This window comes from Sceloporus occidentalis, unplaced genomic scaffold (genome assembly GCF_023333645.1).
Source record: "Sceloporus occidentalis isolate IW3139 unplaced genomic scaffold, rSceOcc1.0.p SCAF_4, whole genome shotgun sequence".
In the NCBI taxonomy this organism is placed as follows: Eukaryota; Metazoa; Chordata; class Lepidosauria; order Squamata; family Phrynosomatidae; genus Sceloporus; species Sceloporus occidentalis.
In genome coordinates, this window is record NW_028316984.1 from 38,631,871 (window position 1) to 38,653,835 (window position 21,965).

A 21,965-nucleotide genomic window follows, 5' to 3' on the forward strand; every position below is an offset into this window, starting at 1 on the left:
TTGCATGCTCTCGTATAAATCTTCACTTAATTTTATGGCAGGCATGGACAGTAGCAACTTTCAATCTTTAACCATATTAGCATTGTCTAACTCTAGCTAACTCCTGTATGGCAGGGGGTTGGATTGGATGGTCATTGTGGTCTCCTCCAATTCTACAATTCTGTATGGAATGCCATGATCACTGGTTTTCTCACATACCATTCAGTGAAGCATAAAAATGTGTGGATTTAGAACAAAATTTCACTACTTTTCTAGACTGCTCACAATTGCACCCACCTCCACCATACAGATCACAACAGTTTCTACCAAATGCCCTCCTCCAGTTTCAACAGTTTGTCCATCCCTAAATGAAATGGATTAAACACAGATACACCTCTGTTTTGCATTATGAGCAATATCTTTCTTCCTCTAAAATTGTGTTTTATGTCTCCATTAGAGCAGGCACAGCATAGTTAGCTGTTTCTCTAAGGCCAATGTCATGCTTGCATATCTATCACTTGACAAGTGAACCACCAAAAAATTGGCTGATGTGTGAATAAACCAATAAAGTTCAGACAACCCCCAGCCCCTAAAGAATTTTGATCTCACTTTACAATCCATCAAACAGAAAGCTTTTGGGAGAGCCAGTTCACATGCTCAGTGATGAGTCATCAAATCATCAAATGATTTACATGAAAAGATCTTTAGGCAGCATTCCCAAGTATTGCAGCTGAGAAATGAATAAGACTTACATTTCGGTAAACATTGGTACAACCAGGCTATCAGGACACACAAAATCCAAAATGTACAAAACAGTGATACCTATACTAGTCCAACTAAAAAGCACAAAGACAAGTGGCCTCTGCTTGCACTGATATCCCTCTGCTATCTTAACTGACAAAACATCATCACAGGGTTGTGACTCTAACATCATCATTTTTCTTCTCCTGTATGATTTTAAACAACTTTGCCTGATGAAGAGCCAGTGAAGCTTCAAAAGCTTGAATGTTGTATTTTGTACTTTTTAGCTGGCCCATAAAGGTATCACTGTTTTGTGAATTTTGTTGTATTTTGCTGCATGGCCAACACAGCTACCCTTAACTGTGTTTCCAAGTTATTAGGATAACATCCTGGAATAGAAAAGAGCCTTTTAAGAGAAACAAGTCACTCATGGTGTAAAGGAGCCAGGATTTTCATAGGGTGAAGCCTCAGGACCTTTTGATTGGCAGGGACAAAGATACCATCTGCTACTCACCCAGCTTTTTTGTTCCCTCTGAGCTTAGCTGCAGCCCTTACATTAGCTGGGAAGTGGAAAGGTGTGGATTTTCCCAACAACAACACATTGCTGTTAGAGCTGGAAAAAATTACTTTTTTAACAAAAGTACAGTACAATTCCCATAAACCCTCAACCAATGACCATGCTAACTGTGGGGTTCTGGGAGTCACAGTCTACAGAGTAGTCCATGAATGCTGAATAGGGACTGGTAACCATACAGTACCTGTAGACTTTGTGGTGTCTATTATGATTTTCATAAATTGAACTAGACTCAATGGTTCTCAACCTTGATTCCACAGAAGTTGCTGGACTCCAACTATTGCTCCAATTGTTGTTGGAGTATAGTTCAACGACAATTGGAGACCAAAAGTTGGGAACCACTGACTTAATTGAGCTACATAAGGGCAACACACTTCTTCAAGTGGGGACATGACAGAAAGGTATACATTTTGTACGCTGTGAGGAAACTGGTTAAGAGTGTCACGAACACATAGTTAAATCATGAAATTTCTTAACACCCTTTAGCCATTGAGTAGCATGGTTTTAAAAAGAGGTTTGAGCAAATTAATATCAATGGCTACTAGTCACAATTGCTATTGATTACCTGTAGAATTAGAGGCAATAAGTCTCTGGAAAGCAGTCACTGGGCAAGTAGCAGCAGGATAGGGCTATTACCCTCATGTTCTGCTTATGTAATTCCCATTGTGTCATCTGGTTGTCCAGTGAGGGAAACAGGGTGCTGTTTCAGGCCTTTGGTCTGATCCAACAGGGTTCTTTTCATATGAATGGTATACCGAATGGCATACGGAACACTGAATGCCATACATGAATGGCATACAGAACACTACAGGGTGTCCCTTCCCCCCACAGGTTATCCACAATACTGGCCTTGCTCTTATTATTTCCAACAGTCAGAAGGACATTATAAAATGCTAAGTTAAGTGATTTAGTAATACCCTATTAACTATTTTACAATTTAGGCTTTTGATGTGTGGGTCCCCTCCCCCTTTTTTCCTCTGGGGAAAAAAGAGCAACATGTTCTATCATAAAAAAACTCTTTTGCAAGATAAAGCAAAAAATCACAAATTCAGCATATTCAAGGGTTATTATATTTCTTTTTCCTCAGTGTGCTAATTCTTGTTAGCTTTGTAAATCAATTCAACTTTTCAGGGCCCTTGTAATGCTGTATCCCACCCTTCACAATGCTGTGTCATATTTTGATTATGAAGCAAAAGTTTTTAGAATTAAGATTACTACCAGAACTTGCACTGGATTGTAATCAGGAGATAGATGTTATCCTAAAATCGCAAGTTTGAGATCGAGGGTTCCAAATATTTTAGACAGATTAAATTTGTTTGTCCTCTTCCTGACACTCTGCCAGAGTAATATAGCAGACACCAGCAGTGGCTGGATGTGTCTCTGCTAGGTACATAAATGTAATGTAATGTATATACGTACCTGCTTAACGGGGTGGGGGGGCACACATCTGAGTCAGTGTTAGTGTACAGATGGGCACACACATACACATATATACGTGAACCAGAAATATAAAACATGTGTTAAGATTTCTTACCAGTATTGCACCAAAGGAGGTAAGTGGTAAAAGCTCAGCTCTGAAAGGACACTCCTCTGGAGGAAGGAAGAACTGGGAATGCATTATCTTCCTCAGAGATGGAATCTGCACCTGATAATGCTTTGTAATACTCGTCCTCCCAATCAAGCACTTTTATTTGCCTAAGGAGGAAAAGGAAAAACAAGTCACTGAATGGCTATTCACCTTTTTTCAGCCCAAGTGGGAACCAGCGGATTCGAATCAGATTCGAATCTGCCCTGGTTCCCACTGGCAGCCCAGCTTGGAGGGGCAGCTGGCATGGCCCAGCCTCTCCAGGCCCCAGCCTCCTTACTGGCTTATTTGGCTGCTGACCAGCTTTCCTGCACCTTTTTTAAAATTTTCCTGTGGCCGGGGAGGCTGGAAGGAGGTCGCAGAGAAGCTGGAAGCCTTGCGACCTCTTTTCCGGCTTTCCCCTGGCTTCTCTGTGACCTCCTTCCGGCCTCCCCGGCCATGTGAAATTTAAAAAGCCACAGGGAAACTGGTCAGTGGCCAAAGAAGCCAGTAAGGAGGATGGGCCGGGGATTTTAGGGGCAGGAGAGGCCAGAGACGAACCGGGCAATCAAGCTGCCCCCGCCACTTGCCAATTCCTGAATTGATTCCTGAAACCAGAGCAAACATAGTGGGAACTATGTTTTTTCACAACCGGTTTCAAGAATCGGTTCAAGAAATGGATTTTCCAGTAAGTGAGAACGGGCCCAAGGTGTCAGGAGATGGGTTATCTCAACTGAAGTCTGATCATTCACAGGCCCAGAAACTTTGGGAAATTATTTTTTGGATTACCGTCCCCAGTTTCCCCCAGTCAACATGACCAAAGGCAAACTAGTCTGAGTTTCAAAAAGTAACTTTTCCTAGTTCTATACAGGGCATAAATTGAACTAAGGGAACCCCTACTTTGAAGCCATGGATTAGTCTGACAAGCAAAGGGAATAAGTGCTATCACTAAGCCAAAAAGAGCAATTGCAGCTCAAAATCCTGAGAACATGACATATTACTTCCTGTTTCAGGAGTTATTTTCCTACTCTGCTAGCATGGATTGTTGTTGTGTGCCGTCAAGTAGTTTCTGATTTATGGTGAACCTATCACAGGGTTTTCTTGGCAAGATTTGTTCAGAGAAGTCCACAGAAGCTGAGAAAGTGTGACTTGCCCAAGTCACTCAGTGGGTTGCAGGGTGCCTTCAGTTAATGATTCATTAACTGAATCATTAACTGAAAGTCTATTTTTAAAATGTTATATAGTGTTTATATCATGAACACAATCATAACCTCTGCTTCTGACACACAATTCCTATAAGCCATTCACCATGCAGTCAAAACAGCCCTGGATTTCTTCCTCTCTTTCCTAATCTCTTTTCTTTTAAGTTAAGTGTGGGCAACCATGCTCTTCCAGAACATCCCAAGCCAGCATAGCCAGTGGTGAGGGATGCTGGAGGTTACAGTTCAAAAGCATTTGGAAGGCCACGGTTGGCCACCTCTACTGTAAATGTTCAGCCACTCAGAGAGTGGTCAGAAAAATGAAATCTGAATAACCTCTAGAAGTACATTAAGACCTGACATAGTTGAAACATTCTACAGTATTTGTAACTGATAGAACATAGTGGTAAGTAGTTAAGCTAAAGCCTTAAGCACAGATCCAAATACTACTTTTAAACTTTTATGGACAGGACCTGGAAAACTGCAAAGGGAGTTTGGTTCATGCAGTGAACGTTTCTTGCTTCCTCTGTGTGTGTGTGTGTGTGTGTGTGTGTGCATGCGCGCGCAGCTGGTTATGCTTTCCCAGGCTGTTCAGAGACCCAATGGAACTGGATGCTACTGGGGAAGGGGCCAGGAAAAATTGCGGGTGTCAGAATTAATAGAGATTGGAGATATTTTGGCCTTGTGTAAGTAAAATTAGCTTCCACTCACACAAGACATCCTATTTAACATTTCTGTTGCAACATCAAGAACTATTTTGATATAGTACATGGAGGTAACTATGGTTGTATAGAACCATTTTTCTGTTTTCTAGATAGGAAGAAAATGCCTTCGCTTCTTTTTAAACATTGTTCAAAACACACACACACATAATCCCACACACCGTAAACCAATAAAGAAATCATAAAGAAATGTCCAGGTTCCCCCTACCCAACATTAGCCACTTACATAGAATAAGCTTGAACCATACTTCAAAAACACTCAAAGTATGTTATTTGGATTAGGCTTTGAGGGCTCATTATGAACATCATCGTCAACAACAGCACCTTTTAACTTGCTTTCTAGTCTGATCTAGTGATTTGCTGGAAAACAAGCAAGCCACACTTCATAAAAGATAGCGCTATAGCAGCCCATAGCAATTTTTCCTTCAAGGGAAACACCTCCTCCCTCTCTCTCTCTCTCTCAAAAATCCTGTGTGTGGGGAAGGGAGTACATAGAAAGCAGTCCATAGCAAAGAATGAACTGGCATGAAAGATGACTTTCTGCCTTGTCTTTCATATCACTTCAGCTGGTTCAGGCTATGGATGAGAAGGATATTTAAATTCCTGTTTCTCATGTTGTACTCAGAGATGGTATTTGTCTCCACCAAATTCTCAGTTGTGTTGTAGTTCTTGTGTGCCTTCAAGTCATTTCCGACTTATGGCAACCCTAAGCCGAACCTATCATGGGATTTTATTGGCAAGATTTGTTCAGAGGTTTGCCATTGCCTTCTCCTGAGGTTGAGAGTATGTGACTTGCCTAAAGTCACCCAGTAGGATTGATGACTGAACTGGGAATCAAACCCTGGTACTCAGCATCGTAGTCCAACACTCAAACTACTATCGCACACTGTTCAATGCTTATATCAAATATATTGTAAAAACAGAGAAAATAAACAAATTGCCCAAAGTCTGCTGAGAAAACTTTCCCCCCAGTCCCTTGCAAAATCCAGTACTCATGCTTATACAGGCAATATTAGGGTGCAGGCTTCCCATTTGCTTCTGTAGTGGAATGCCCATGTGGAGACAGGCTTGCTGTTTATTTTGAGAAATCTCTCTAGAAAGTTTGCGCGTTTTCTGTAATATCACAAAGGACTTCTTCTGTTTACAGTTGCTTAGAACTAAGAAGATAGCTATTTACCCAAGTTTTCTTGGCTTCCTCTTGCTCCCTTGATATTCTAGAGTTCCCTGTGGAGAGGGGCAAGAACACACAGTCAAAGCAAAGCAGCAAGTCGTTAATTTTTAATTCAAAGTGATTTTGTGTTGAATGCAAGCAGATGCTGATAATATCAGAAGTCACAGCATAATTTTTTTGATCAAAGGGCTCAAGCGAGCCTGATGAAGCATGCATCTTGCTCGTCTTTGATAAACCACATCAATTATTCACCGTGAAGGCAGACATCCTGACATGAAAGCAACAGATAAAGAGCATAAGCACATGTTCAAGACGAGAGCTGAAGAACATGGGGAGGGGTGGATGGGGGGAGCAATGGGGTGGGGGAGGGGCTGGGGGGGTTTGGAACAGGTATTAATAACAAAATTATTAACTGGAGACAAAGCCAGTAAAACAGCTTTATTGCCACTTTGAACTCACATTTAACTGGTTATAATACATGTTGTCCTCGGGGCTATTCAGCACTTTGGGCTGCTGACATCTTCGACGGGGCATTTTCAGCTTCTGTTCCAGACAGTTTTCTGAACCTGCAAGAAGATAACACCATTTGAGATCTCAGCCGCGCCAGGTGCTGTAAACGTCTTAGCATATTTTAAAAATCAAAAGGATTCTCTCTTCTGTGCTACTAATTCCTGGATTTATCAGCTAACCTGAACCATTCTCACCAGGCACTTAGAAAAGTCGTGCGCTAGGAATAAAACTGCGTTAAAAGTTAGCACTCATTTCCCACATCCTTTTCTAGTCAAGCTGTATCATAGGTGGGAATAAAGTTAAATTTCAGAGAATTTCTCAGAGGCAGCATTTCTGTAGTGAGCAGGATTGAAATAGCAGAACTGGGATAAAAGTGGGGGATGGGGTTGGGGAAGAGACAGCATATTTTACTTTGATAAAGCCATCATGGTGTAGTGGTTTGAGTGTTGGATTAGGACTCTGGAGACCAGGGTTTGAATTTCAACTCCACCATAGGAACCCACTGGATGACCTTGCTCACACCCGCTCAGCCTCAGAAGAAGGCACAGGCAAGTCCCCTATGAACAAATCTTGCCAAGAAAATCCTGCGACAGCCTCATGGTTGCCATAGGAGGGAAACAATTTGAAAGCATATAATTATATTTTAGCTCAGTGTTCTTCTTGCTAGTAATGGAATACCTTAGGACAGGCTTTCAAACTTTTAGAATGGGAAAAACCTGTATAAAAGCTGAACAATCACTGAATGAAAGCATCATAGGGAACCCCAGACAAACAAACTGGGACTGATAAAGTACTGGATTTCGGTCAATTGCTTGAAATTCCCCACCCCAGATCTATATAATTTTTGCGTGCACACATCCTTGAATACATAGAAATGTTATTGCTAGTTTGTGAAAAAGTAACTGTCATTATTGCTACCACCCAGTATAAAACATACAAAGATGCATCAAGCCTCCAACTTTCTAGGACTGTTTTTTTCCTGCACTCACAAATGTATTCATCAGTCACCCCATTGATCGCTAGGGTTGATTCGGCTGATCTGGTTGGCTAGGCGGGTGTCCCCTTCCTCCCTCACCGCTCCATGTGTATCTCTCCTGACGCTGCGCGCTCGGTGGAAGAGGATAACCATCCCAGATAGAAGGAGTGTACTGTTCTTTGGTCAAGGGTATACGATAGCTGCACTCTTCTGCTAGAACCTCCAAATAAGCTCATCCTGGAAAAACATCTGTGAGAAACCTCAGAGACTTGCTATTCTTACAACCTGGTGTTAGTTCACTTGAAGAGTCACACTATGCACACCTTGAGCTACCAGCCAAAGGAATAACTACATTTTGTCAATCAATTTGTTTTATTGTTGCATTTTTTAAAAAAATCTATAAAAAGGTAACACTTGGAGCAGAATAATGGTAAATTAGGGGAGTGGAAGACTTTGTGGTTGTTGTTGTGAGCCTTTAACTTGTTTCCAACTTATGGTAACCCTGCAGTGATGGCGAACCTATGGCACGTGTGCCAGAGGTGGCACTCAGAGCCCTCTCTGTTGGCATGTGTGCCATCGTCCCAGCACAGAGTCTGCCAGAGTTTGTTACTAGAAAGCCAGAGGGACATGGCACTTTGCAATAAATAAGTGGGTTTTGGGTTGCAGTTTGGGCACTCGGCCTTGAAAAGGTTCACCATCACTGCCCTAAGGCAAATCTATCATGGGCTTTTTGTGGCAAGTTTTGTTCAGAGGAAGTTTGCCATTGCTTTCTCCTGAAACTGAGAGCATGCAATTTGCCCAAGGTCACTCAGTGTGTTTCCATGACTGAGTGGGAATCGAACCCTGGCCTTGAGAGTTGCAGTCCAACACTCAAACCACTAAGCCACGATTTTGTGGTATACCTCAGTAAATGACAACTCATAAGAACTGTACATTAGGAACTGCCTTGCTGGACCAAAGCAAGGTCTTCGTGGTCTGGAATTCTGAATGCATACCCAGGATGCAGAAATATTCACCATTCTGTTGTTTGTCCTCACAGTTCTACTACTTTTGAACACATATCGTTATTGTGGTCCATAGTTCATTTTCTTGTGAATTAACATTATTATCACATGATGAAGCATCTACATAAAAAAATCACCATGTATAAAACAAAAACTACAGCCAAAATCTGATGGTTTACTTTGATATCTAACAATACCAGAATTGGGACTTTTCTTCTCCTCCCTGTAAACCTCTGTTGTGCCAAAAACATGCTCCTGAAAATTTCTCAGTCCACCAGAGCAGTATTCTTTTAAGGTTACAATGGGGGAGGGATGCAGAACAGAACAAGTGGGCTACTGCTTCAATTGAAATTAGTTGGATCCAATGAAAACACAGCACTGGATTCCAGCCAAAGCCACCAGGTCTGAGAACTCCCTTGAAAATGGTTTTCAATATTTTGTGGAAACATTTCTATTTCCTCTCTTCTCCTCAGACTGGTGATCATTTTATACACACCTGTGCTGAATAGAGGACACAACTGTACAGTAGCCTATGGATAATATTAATAAAATTATGAAATATATAATATAATAATAAACTGTTTATTTATAGCCCACTTTTCCCTTGCAGATCAAAGCGGGTTACACAGAAGTACAACAAATGTACAATTTTGCAAACAGTATCCATAAAAAACCCGAACAATACAATAATACAGATTAAAAATAAGATAAAAAGCTTACAGATTAAAATCACAACAATAGCTAGCACAAAGTGCAGGTGCAATGATGCAACGGGGAGAGAGCAGGTATTACATTGTCTGGGGGAAAGCCTGTTGGAAGAGGAAGGTTTTTAACCTCTTCCTAAATAAGTCAAGGGAGGTAACCGAGCGGAGCTCACCGGGAAGAGAGTTCCAGAGCTGCGGGGCCAAGCTGGAAAATGCCCTTTGTGCAGTCGCAGAATATATAGTATCTGGAACCCTTAACAGTTGCTTGCCGGCCGACCTGAGGGTGCGGGGCGGATTATATGGGGAGAGGCGGTCCTCCAAGTACCCTGGGCCCAAGCCATTTAGGGCTTTGTAGGTGATAACCAACACCTTGTATTGTGCCTGGAAGCGAATGGGCAGCCAATATAGATCTTGTAGAACAGGTGTTATATGGCTGGTCCTGGGGCATCCAGTGACCAGTCTAGCTGCCATGTTCTGCACTAATTGAAGCTTCCGGCTTTGGTACAAGGGTTGCCCCATGTAGAGCGCGTTACAGAAATCCAACTGAGAGGTTACCAGAGCATGTACCACCGTTTCAAGGTCCCCCCGGCCCAGGTAGGGTCGCAGCTGGCGTATCAGCCGAAGCTGATAACAGGTGCTCCTGACTGTCGCATCCACCTGAGATGTCAGGTGGAGCGACGAGTCCAGGAGCACCCCCAGACTGCGAACGGAGTCCTTCGGGGGAGCGTGACCCCATTCAGGACAGGTGGACAAATTTCCATCCCTGGGCCCGGGGAACCTATCACGAGTACTTCCATTTTCTCTGGATTCAAACTGAGTCTGTTTTCCCTCATCCAGCCCATTACTGACTCCAGACAGGCATCTAGACGAGAGATGCCATCCCTGGTCACTGCATCAGTCGGAGACACAGAGAAACATATTTGGGTGTCATCAGCGTACTGATAACACCGCGCCCCGTGTCTCCGGATGATCTCTCCCAGCGGTTTCATGTAAATGTTAAATAGCATGGGGGACAGAATGGCTCCTTGAGGGACACCAGATGTAAGGGCCCTCTTATCGGAGCGCATGTCCCCCAGCTGCACCATCTGGAATCTACCCGAGAGGTAGGAACGGAACCACTGGAGTGCAGTGCCCCCGATACCCAACTCCCTCAGGCGTTCCAGAAGGATACCATAGTCAATGGTATCGAAAGCCGCTGAGATGTCTAAGAGCACTAACAGGGACACGCTACCCCTGTCCATGCCCAGACGGAGATCATCGACCAAGGCGACCATGGCAGTCTCAACTCCATAGCCCGCCCAGAAGCCAGTTTGAAATGGGTCTAGAAAATCAGTATCATCCAAGACCGATTGAAGCTGAATGGCAACCGCCTTCTCGATCACCTTCTCCCAAAAAGGCAGCAGCGAAACAGGCTGATAATTACTTCGAATCAGGGGGTCTAGGGAGGGCTTTTTTAACAGCGGTTTTACAATGGCCAATTTCAAGCTGGATGGAAATCGCCCCTCCCTAAAAGATGAATTGATTATGCAGCCTAACATAGTGGTTACAGACGCGCCCCCCCTAAGCCGCTAGCCAAGAGGGACAGGGATCAAGAGAGCATGTTGTCTTCCTAACACTTCGAAGGATATATGCTTTTAAGGTTCCATAGGTGACAAGATGCCAAACAGTTATAACAGAAAGGCCAATCTGTGTGATTGTAAACTTAAAAGGATTTCAATGAAGTAACATACCAATAATAATAATAATAATAATAATAATAATAATAATAATAATTCCACAAAACAGTGATACCTTTATTGGTCAACCAAAGCAGGTAATAAACTTTGGGAAGTTACTTTTTTGTTGCTAATGGAATTGAAATTTTATTGCCCTTTATCCCTAAATCTCCACATGATCAAGAAAGAGAGTGGTCTCTGCCTGCATTGAGATCTTTCCAGACAATTTTAACTGATAAAGAAATAAAATCTGAGACAAAATGTAAGCCTGTGACTCTAACATCATCACTTTTCTTCTCCTGTTTGATTTTTAATATCTTTGCCTGATGAAGAAGCCAGTGAAGTTCCAAGAGCGTGCATGGTTTTTGCATTTTGTTAGGCCGTTAAGGGGGGAGGGGGTCACTGTTTTGTGGGTTTTTGCATGTTATTGTATTTTGCTGCATTGATAATGTAGTAACAGGAGATGGTATAATACATACATAAATGCTAAGTTAATTGTTCTTTTGCTATTTTGGAACTGAACGCAATCTATTTCCTACCAACAGTTCATGCACTGTGGACACAACTTTCCTCTAGTATTCTCAGCTAACTGCATTCTAATTTAATGAAGTTTTGTGCTAACTCTCTAACTTGATACAATCACTTCTGCATAGTGCCTGGGTGGTCTGTGGCTTGTATCCTCCAGAGGAAATGCCCTTTTACTGAGCCCATTTGTCTTCCTTGTGTAAGTGGCCTAAAAATATGACTACTAAAGAGGGAAAATCTGGGAACATTTATCACAAGCAACCATATCTAGAGGAAACCATATTAACATGTGCTCTCTGCTCTGTCAATAAGCTGATATGGGAAAGCATTTTCATACGTTTCCATCTGCTAACAAAATTAAGGTTATGGATAGGTCAACTTGCTTATGTATTTACTAATTTTTATTTCAAGTCATACAGAAAATGTATTATACCCTCCAAATTTTCACAGATGAAAACTGGGACATGTATGGCCAAGAAATATGAGAGTGTGGCCAAGATGGTAAAAGCTGTTAATAAAGAAGAACACACAAGCTAGAAAAAGCTGCAGCAGTTTGATTTGCCTTAACTCTACAGAGAAGGACAAAACAACTTCTCCCCTCTCTTTTCCTCCATTGTGAGAATACTGAGTAAAACTAGTTTTGCACTTTGCACTCAGATAATAACAACTGAAATAAGATGAGGACAATGGGGGAAAGTGGGAGGAAGAGAGAAAAACTAGGACATTTAAAAAGCAGCTGAAAAAGTGGGACAACAGAGGAGCGATCAGAACTGTCTCTTGCCAATTTGGGACAGTGGGAGGATATGGTACTACTGAATTTTTACTTTGGTAATCGAGGTATACTATCTGCTGATCTGCTTCAGGCAACAAAATATTTTGCGTTGGGCTCTTTTTCCTTTAGGCTTTTGATGTTTATATCACCTTGTGTTCTTTATTTTGAATTCCTTCTGAAAGATCTTGGTGTATTTTTCTTTTATTATAGTGAAATTCTGGTGGTTTTATTGTATATTGTACAATACAATGATGTATTAAGATGTACCAGCTAGGTCCAATTTTAGAAATACAACAAATATATCTACAATAAAGTGTTGCTCTTTATTCAGATCATACATTGTGGATGGAGACTGGACTTGCCGTGGGATGAAAGAGGAATCTAATAGCACCTTTAAGACTGATTTATTTTAGCATGAGCTTTTCTGGATTTTAATCCACTTCTAGACTTTTTAGAATGCTTGATACCTGATGTCAGATTTAGAACATGGGATGTTTATTTGTAAGAGTACCTGGGTTGTAAATCCTTGGTTCACTTGTTCTCATTGTTACTTTTTCTTCTCATTACTACCCCACACTGATTCTTTACTGCTTGTTATCTTTTAAATTGTCCTTTTCCTATGGTCCCATTAGCCCCATAAACCCATCACAGGTAACTATGTTAATGTAACTTGTTACTTCTCAGCTCTGCCTCTGACACATAGGCAGTATCACTCTAAGCCTAAGGCAATCCTCCTAATTGCAAGGGTCTTTCTGGCTGGGAAAAGATATGCAAGGCTAGGCCAAAAAGCTGGCTGCCAACTTTGGCTGCAAAAGAAAGCAGTGGGTGCTTTGTTTATTGCCATCCCTGTTCTATGTTCCTAGAAGCAACAATGGTGTTCCCTGATGCTATTTTTGTAACCCACAAGATTGCAGAGTAATGGTGAAAAGCATTCCTCTCATTCTGACTTTTGCTCCAGAGCCAGCCACACAGCCAAATCACGAAGTCAAGTGCAGCTCATCCAGTCCATATTTCTATGTATATTTTTAATAGCTGGACAGTAAAGACTGACAGGAAGAAAAATCAATTAATTGGAAAAGTGATGCTGGAGAAGATTTCTACAGATAGTGTGGAGCAAATGAGTTGCTGACACCCCCTAGAAGCCAAATTAATGATCAAACTGAGGCTATTATATTTTGGACATATCATGAGAGAACATGACTCATTAGAAAAGAAAATAATGCTCAGCAAAGTGGAAGGTAGTAAAAAAAAGAGGAATATCACATTACAGGTGGACTTATGCAATCAAGGAAGCCACAGGCAGCCGTTGCAAGATCTTAACAAAGCTGTTAATGACAGGATTTAGACCAGGCTTTCTCAACCTTTTTACCTTGAAGGAACACTTGAAAGAAATTTTGAGTCTCAGTCATACAGTCCAAAAAACTTACCCTCCCCCCATTATAATTTCTCATGGAACTTCTAGCAACCCTTTGAAAAACTGTAGGTTTCCAGGGAGCCCTGGCTGAGAAACCTTGATTTAGATTGAGAAGACAGTTCAGAAAATGAGGATGTTCAGTCTACAGACCCATTAAATCAATAGATTTCACAAAACTACTAACTTGCATTCCATTAATTCAATGGATCTACTCTAGTTGGAATTAACAATTGGATTTAGTCCTCTGTTCAAAAAGAAAAACATAGCTCCACTTCAGTGGAAACAGGAAGGAAAGAAGGATAGTCTTCTATTATGTAGCCTATTTTCCATCTTTACAGCACATTGTTTTGCAAAGATTTAGTTCAGATAAAATCCAAGTCCTGAAAGCAATCCTTCTGAACAAATTATGCACTCATAAAGCAGGTGGACTCCATTGTCACAGCAGCCAAGCAGACATTGTATTTTACATACTCATGTCATACTCTGCTCCTTCCAGTAGCTAAGGGCCTACAAAGCAACCAGTGGGTGGATGTTAGTGCTGCACACTTTAAAAAGATTGCCCCTGGTACTCACGGTCCTCATCTGTGCCCCACTCCCCCCCCCCGCTTTTTTTGAAAGCAGGCACTTTGAAATAAACACAGTGTCACACAATGTTCAGTAGTGTGGGGGCTGTTGTTTCCTGCAATCTAGGAAGTGACTTGACCTCCTCTGACAGGGCTTCTAAAACGGCTTGAGGGCATGATTAAAACCAACAAACCAAAAGAGACCTGATAATCTCTCACTGGGTATCCACAGATGTTAGAAAACTACCGTTTTCTAATTTACAAATGGGCTATCTTTTGAGGTAGTGGTGAGAAAACATTTAATCCTCCAGATGACTTTAGACTGCAAGAGCTATAGCCAATACAAATCAGAGATAATAGGAGTTTCTGTCCAGCAATATCTGGAGAGACACACAGTTCCCCATCTCTGATTTAAGGGTAAATTGTTGGTGTATACCTTCAAGTTGTTTCCAGTGTATGGGACCCTAAAGTGAACCTAACACAAGATTTTCTTGGTGAGATTTGCTCGGAGGGTTTGGCATTGCCTTGCTCTGAAAGAGTGTGACTTGCCCAAGGCCACCCAATAGGTTTTCATGGCTGAATGATCTTCAGAGACATAATTCCACACTCAAAGCACTACACCACACTGCCTCTTTAAGGGCATGATGCCTCCTTTAAGTGGGAAAATTGTTGTGGCTTGTTTTTGTTCTTTAATCCTTAAATGCCTTTCAAGGTTGCTATTGGAAAATCTACAAAAGATCTCTTTGTGCTTCAGAGTTTAGACTTGCCATTCCTCCTGAATGATCTCAACTAATATAAAACTGGGAGGGAAATAGGGCTGAGGAGAGGATACCACTTTGAAATATTCAAGCATTAAGAAAATTAGCAGCAAGAGGTGGAGGAACAAGCCAACAAATAAAATGTAATAGAGCCATTTAAAGGCTTTCATTAATAATTAAGAAAATAAACAAGTAAAAAAAAGATACAGTATATCAGTATGACCCTAAAGACAGCAAATGCGCTGCTGGTTTCCAACCTTTAATGTCAGACAGAACATGAAAGTGCAACCCTTAATTATTGGCAAATATTAGCACAGGCTCCTGGGAGCTCATCATAACATTTCAAGGTCCAAGTTCATGAAAATTTAAGCAATGTTTAAAATCATGTTAATTTGTTCTTTGTTTCTTCTCCTATTCATCTAATTTATTCGAAAGTACTTTGGTTCTCAAGCTCAGATATATTGATTGTGCCTATGTAATGCATTGTAATAGCCTGGGGAGAAGATTTTTTTGTGTGTGAGGGAGAAATAAAACATGTCTTTGTTCTCCTTTGATAATTTATATGTATTTTGATGCTTTTGAGAATTTCCAGTTTCCCTTTGGATTGCATCTCTTCTTTCAAGGTTTCATTTTTCCCTCTTGAAGTCTCTGGGAAACGAGTAGATAAAACTCACAAACTCTGATAGTGTACATCTTCTGAATACTACCAGATTGAGGGGGAATTGGCCCATGATGTTGATTCCAAAGGGGGAGGCGGAACATTTCCTCAATAGTCCTTAAGTGTGGTAGAATAATAAATAAGGAATTTGATAGCAGGGGCTCAATTTTTATGGGCATAAACTCCATGGATGCTTCATTTAGAATCAAGTTGTCTGAAAAACAGTTAAAAGCTGTTTAAAAAGTCAAATTAATGACCTGTGACTGTGGTTTTCATAACCCCAATTAGAGGCAATTATTTGGAGATCCCTATATAGCAGGGATAGGGAAAGTGTGGCCTGTGGGCTGCATCCCCCTCTCCCAAAGGCTGTTTTTGAGGGCTCCAGTGATTGAAAAAATGCTAAGAATTTCTTTGAAAACTATGTTTGCCAATTGCCAGCAAATAGTGAAGGTGGGAAACTATTTTGCTTTGTTGTCACCTCCTTGGCCCCAGGACAGGCCTTTAGAAACAGTGTCAACTGGAAATGTAAAGTCACTTTTCCCCCCTCCTTTTTTAAAAAAAATATGGCTTCTCCTAGGTGCAAAATTACCCTGTGGACAAAAACATGGCAACATTGCCACCCTACAGCTCTCGGGGGCATATGCCACCAACATTTCACAGATGAAAACCATGACACATGTGGCCAAGTAACATCTGAGTGTGGTCACGTTGGCCAAAGCTATTAATGAGGAAGAACATACAAGCTAGGAGAGGCTGCAGCAGTTAATTTTCGCCTGAGTCTGCGGACAAAACAATGCAGTGGCCCACAGATTGGAGGTGATCAATATATATTCCCATCCACAAAAAAGGAGACACAAAATATTGCAGTAACTACAGGACCACTGCACTAATTTCACATGTTAGCATAGTGATGCACCAAGTTCTACAGCAAAGACTCCTATCATACGTGGAGTGAGAAATCCCTGAGGTTCAAGCTGGACTGAGGAAAGGAAGGAGCACTAGGGACCACATTGTAGACATACAATGGATAATTGAGTGCATCAGGGAATTTCAAAAGAAAATCTGCATGTGCTTTATTGACTCCAGCAAAGCCTTTGACTATATAGATCACAAAAGGCTAGGAAAAGCTCTGAAGAAAATGGGAATGCTATTACATTTGATTATCCTGATGTGTAACCTATACTGAGGACAGGAAGTTGCCATCAGAACTGAATATGGAAAAACAGAATGGTTTCCAATCAGCAAAGGGGTCAGGCAAGGCTGTACACTATCATACTATTTATTCAACCCGTATGCAGAAAATATTGTATGCAAAGTTGGTTTATACTCAGAGGCACGAGTGAAGATAGCCACCAACCCATTTGTTAATGTTCCTTCCGCCTGGTTGCTAATGTTTCTTCCATCTAAGATAAGCAGATGACACAATACTATAAGCAGAAACCAACTAAGACCTAGAGCAATTACTGAAAAAGATCAAGGAGGAAAGTGCTAAGGTAGGCTTAATGCTGAACATGAAGAAAACAAGAATAATGGCCACAGAAGATCTACAAAAATTCATCCTACATAATAACAAAATTGAAATAGTCAAAGAGTCAAAGAGTTCTCATGCCTTGGCTCAAATTTTGATCAGAACAGAGGACAGGGGGTCTTGGGGATGCCTCATCCACAGGGCCGCCATGAATCAAAAGTGACAAGGGCAGTTAACAACAACAACAACAACAACAACAGGGAAAGGCAAGAATCTACCCATTCCTCTCACTTTCTTCCTGCTGAGTTCATTGAGTGCAAGCTACTTTTGCACTTTGAACTCAGTTTGTAGCAACAGGCGTATGCAGAAGAACAAGGTGGAAAGTGGGAGGAGCAGGGAGAAACTGGAGCATTTTAAAGAAACTGAAAATGTGGGATGACAGAGTATTAATCAGAACTGTCCATACCAAACGGGGACAGCTGGAGGGTAGAGGCATAATGGGGTGCACCCTAAAAGATTCCCTAAAGGAATATAACCATCCAACCTTTGATGGTTGTTCACTCACCCTGTCTATAATAAAGCTTTTGATGAAGATTCCAACTTTGATAATTGATCCTTGTCACACAGAGGTGACCCTAGCCTCTCAAAGGCTATGCCAGTGGAGTACAGGCTTCCAAAGGGTTTATCAAGCTGGCAAGGCACTGGTCTTAGAACACCCTGCATATCTTTCACTGTATTTGGGGTTTCCACATTTTCATATTCCATATCTGGAGTGGGTATGTTCTTGAGAGGTCATGATGACCTTTAGGAACACTAGGTCAGGTTTCCAGGAGAAAAGGAGTGAGACCTGGGTCATGTGAACCTTCCAGGTAATAATACAGTTAAAGCTGCTAATTGCTCCTTGCTTTTCCCAAGTCATCTGCATTTCCGCTTCTGCCTTGAGATAAAGGATCTCTTTGCACTCCAGTAAACCAGTCTTTCTGCTTACCCTCTGTTGTGTTTCCTGCCAAATTTACCTGTCCATCCATCTTGGAGGTATCCTGATCCAATTGCTGATTTTGTCACACAAAATTAAAGCCACCATTCAGTCCAGAATCCCACTGTTAAGTTCTGGGAAAGTATATCCAGCCTTTGTTACATTACAAGATAGCCCACCACTTAAGGCTAGATTTCAGGCAAAAATATTGGTCCCAAGAACCAACCAGTAATGCACAGTCAGCATTTCATACACAGAGCACAGCCTGGGACAACTTTGAAGAACGTCTTGGTCTAATTTCATAACACACCCTAAATATTCCTCTCAAAACTGTTTGTAATAGATACAAATGAAAGATTTTTTAAATATCTGCGAAGACTAGAAACAACCACAGCCCAGAACTAATGCTCTCAGACTGTACATGGCTGGACAAGTGACCAGTGCATGAAACAACATGGCAAACATTACCTTATGAGGATCTTGGTGATGTAAGAAGCCATCTTTTCTGTTGTACCACAGGAGGAAAAACACAGGCTAGTGCTCCTAGTGTTCTCTTTGAATACTGCAGGGATGGGTAACTTCCACAGGGCTGGGGGCCATATTTCTAGTGGGCCAGCTGTGTGACAGGTGTGGCATAAAGGAAATGGGCAGACTTTGTAGAATTTTTTAACAAATAAAATTGACAAAAATAAATATTAAGCCAGGAAAAACCGTGCTCCTGGATTGGATCAGAGTAACTCACACACATTCTGTTTGAAAAATGGCCCCTGATGCTTTCCCATTTCTCCTTAATAAAAGAACAACAAATACTAAAAATGCCCATGCAGGCCAATGCTGCAAGCTTTACAGGTGAACTGGTATGATTTTTTTTTGTCTCAGTTGTTGAGCAGGGAGTGGATTAGAGACTTGTTACTTTCCTGAGAACCAGAATTAATCACCCACTGAGGATATGCATGGTACCTCCTCCCACACCACCACCATACAGAATCCTTAGTAATGCAGTTAAATATACATAGTTCCATATGGTTGAAGTGAAAATTTGGTAAAATGTGATGTTTTTAAAGAATTTAAAAATGCTTTAAAAAAATTGGGGCCTCTCTTTTCTCCTCCCACTAAGTCTCACCTCACTCATCCCATCTCTTCAGCATTTTAAATGGACACAGGCGAAGACCACAGCAGTTTTGGAAATATAGGTAGCCATCACAACAAATGAGAGTCCAAAAAGTAATGGCAGGTGTGTTGATCCATTTCAGCAAGGTAGTTCTACCCATATTCATCTCCAGTGGAAACAGGTCTTTTTAAAAAAGTAAATAGTTTGCAACTGTACTTTTAAGACCAAGCCATTTAAAATACTTTGTACTATAAATTTGCTTTATTTCTTTTGATAACTCTATGAAAGAGAGTCCTCCAACAGCCCTAGTTATCAGTAGCACTGCTGAGGTCTTGCACACTCAGGATTGTGGCTTCCCTTAATTGAATCATTCCATCTGTAGTGTGGTCATTCTCTTTTTCCTACCATAGAAGGGCAAATTCATTCCACTCTTTCTACACTCTGGTAGTATGAAAAATGCAGTTAAACTCAGAGGGAACAGGGAAGCTCATGAGAAGAGAGAAGGAGAGATCATAATTGTTCTTGATAGCCAAACTGTTCTGGTTCTTTGCTTTTGTGAATCCTGGCTCCATTAGTGTACTGTTCTGGCTGTGATTCCTTCCAAGGAGCTGAAAGCAAGTAACGCTTTGACATCTTCCTATAGAGAGTTGTAGTGAAATTATACAAATTATTTCATGAACACCTTGAGAGGTGGACATGCTTATTGCAACTTCACATGTGTCACTTTTCTGGGCTCACCTCCTTCTAATTCAGCAAATCCGTGACTCCCAAAGAAACACAGATTATGAGCTCATCTAAAGGTAAATCGTTCTTATTTTTCATCTTCTTTAACTCTGTATAAGTGTGAAGCATGCTTTCAAATTTGATCTAGAATAAGAGCAAGGCTCAGGGATTAGCATCTTGGGTACACACAGTTTAGCTTGGTTAAACTGTGTGTTCCCTTTTAACATAAACTACAACCTCATCCATTGTAGTATATCTGATAACAACTGATGGAAGGGTTTTTCTTTTTTTTTAACGTTCCAACTTTTTAATCACTTCAGATTTCCTGAAACACCAGCCAAATTGAGTACTGTTTACTCAGATGGAGCACGTTCATTGAGCCAAAGAATGCTGCGGAAATTCATTAGAGTAACTACTTTGATGTCATGTGCATCCCAGAATCTGAAGTGCCACTCTACAACAACTGGAGAAGCTGCCTTTTGTTTATAACTTCTAAACAGAACTATTTGAATACACATGCTCTCTGAAAGGACTTGTAACAGGATCTAGGCATCCCCCTCTAATGGTTTCATGACTTATAGCTTCATTTTGGACCCTGCCCTCCTGTGTGGAACTATACATTTTTAATTACAAAGAACACTTCAGCTGATCACACATTTTCCCACATCTTGTGTAATGCTGACCTACTTTGTTTTGAATGCATTCTGCTTCATAAACTATGTGTTTCAGGAGCCTTTAAGGTGCCACAAAATGTTTTGTTGTTGTTCCCACTCTCTCTATAACTTTTCTTCCATACTTGTGGATGTGAGTGTGGTGGGGAACTATACATACATGAACAGTCTTGCATGCATGGAGTCATACAGATCACACATAACAACAGTAAGGAGCCTCTGAAGAATGTTTGGAAACTTTGGCTGGTGCAAAATGCTTCCGTCAGACTATTGTCCAGATTCCATTATTACAGGACTCAATGCATCATTGTTATATACCAGCTGTAGTTGAGTCAATTTTGGGTTTTTGGACCCAATTCTTACCTATAAGTTCTAAATGGATCAAGGCCTAGATCATCACAAAGACTGCCTCCTCCCATATGAACAACAAACTGGCTGTTTTCCCCCTTCCCAACATGCATAAATCTTATCAACCAACAGCTGTTATTGTTTGACTGCTGAACTATGGGATTCACTGTGATTGGATGCCTCACGCACCCAATCCCTTTTCCCCCTTCATTCCACAGTGAACAAGTGAAGGAACTTTAAGTGAGCACACAAAATAAAGTTTTATTTTATTTATCTTTTATTTGTTAAAATGTTCAACCATGAAATCAGCAGTGAGGGGGTAGATCGGACTACCCCCTCCCTCTTCCCACTACCCATGAGTGGATAAAGCAATCAGATGAAGGGTGTGTGTGGCTAATGTGTCCAATGAAAGGGGGTGTATGGATACAGTGATCAGATGAAAAGTGGGAGGGGAAGCAAATGTAGGGATGGCGATCTCCATACGAGCAAGAGAGTGAGGGAATAAGGCAGTGATTCTCTTTCCGATCCCCATTATTCAGCATTTGCTTCCCCCTCACCCCCTTCATTTGATCACTTTCCCCCCTCACCCTCTTTCATCTGATTGCTTTATCCACTCATTCCCTTCATCTGATCACTGTGTCCACACACACACTTTCATCTGATTGCTGTGTCTATAAACGGTTATTGTATCCACACACACCCACTCATCTGATTGCTATATCCACACACACACCAGTTTACTTTCCCCACTCACTGGTGGAGAAGAAGAGAGGGGGCAGCTTGATTGAGTCTCTCACTGCTAATCTCATGGTTGAACATAAAACATGGTGACACTTACCAGGCTTGCTGGAACCAACCAGTCCTTTCCATCTACCATTTCTTCCACCCTGGTCCCACACAGACATCACTGTAAAGTGGAGTCCACACCCACACACATGCAAATATCAGGGTTTTCACTGAAATCCTGAGGAAATCTCTCTCCCCGCCCGCCCCAGATTAAAGTCAGGAGGTGCTGGGAATGCCCATATTTAGTCCAGATCATGCTGTGCATTGTGTTGACAGTCCACTGTAGAAGTGGGATGAGACTGCTTTATTTCGTTTGTGTAGACAAGCCCTGAA

General features: G+C 41.4%; 1 protein-coding gene across 7 annotated transcripts in view; it reads right to left on the bottom strand.

Moving 5' to 3' along the window:
• Positions 1-21,965, bottom strand: part of MYO3B (myosin IIIB) — a 395,071-nt gene that overhangs the window by 15,225 nt on the left and 357,881 nt on the right. For all 7 annotated transcript variants that reach the window (XM_089519779.1, XM_089519780.1, XM_089519778.1 and 4 more), the window contains 3 exons: positions 6,410-6,516; positions 5,957-6,003; positions 2,829-2,989 (listed from right to left, as the gene is read on the bottom strand). In XM_089519779.1, coding sequence (XP_089375905.1) covers positions 2,863-2,989; positions 5,957-6,003; positions 6,410-6,516 — 281 coding nt within the window. In that variant the 3' untranslated portion in view covers positions 2,829-2,862. The remainder of the gene's footprint in view (positions 1-2,828; positions 2,990-5,956; positions 6,004-6,409; positions 6,517-21,965) is intronic.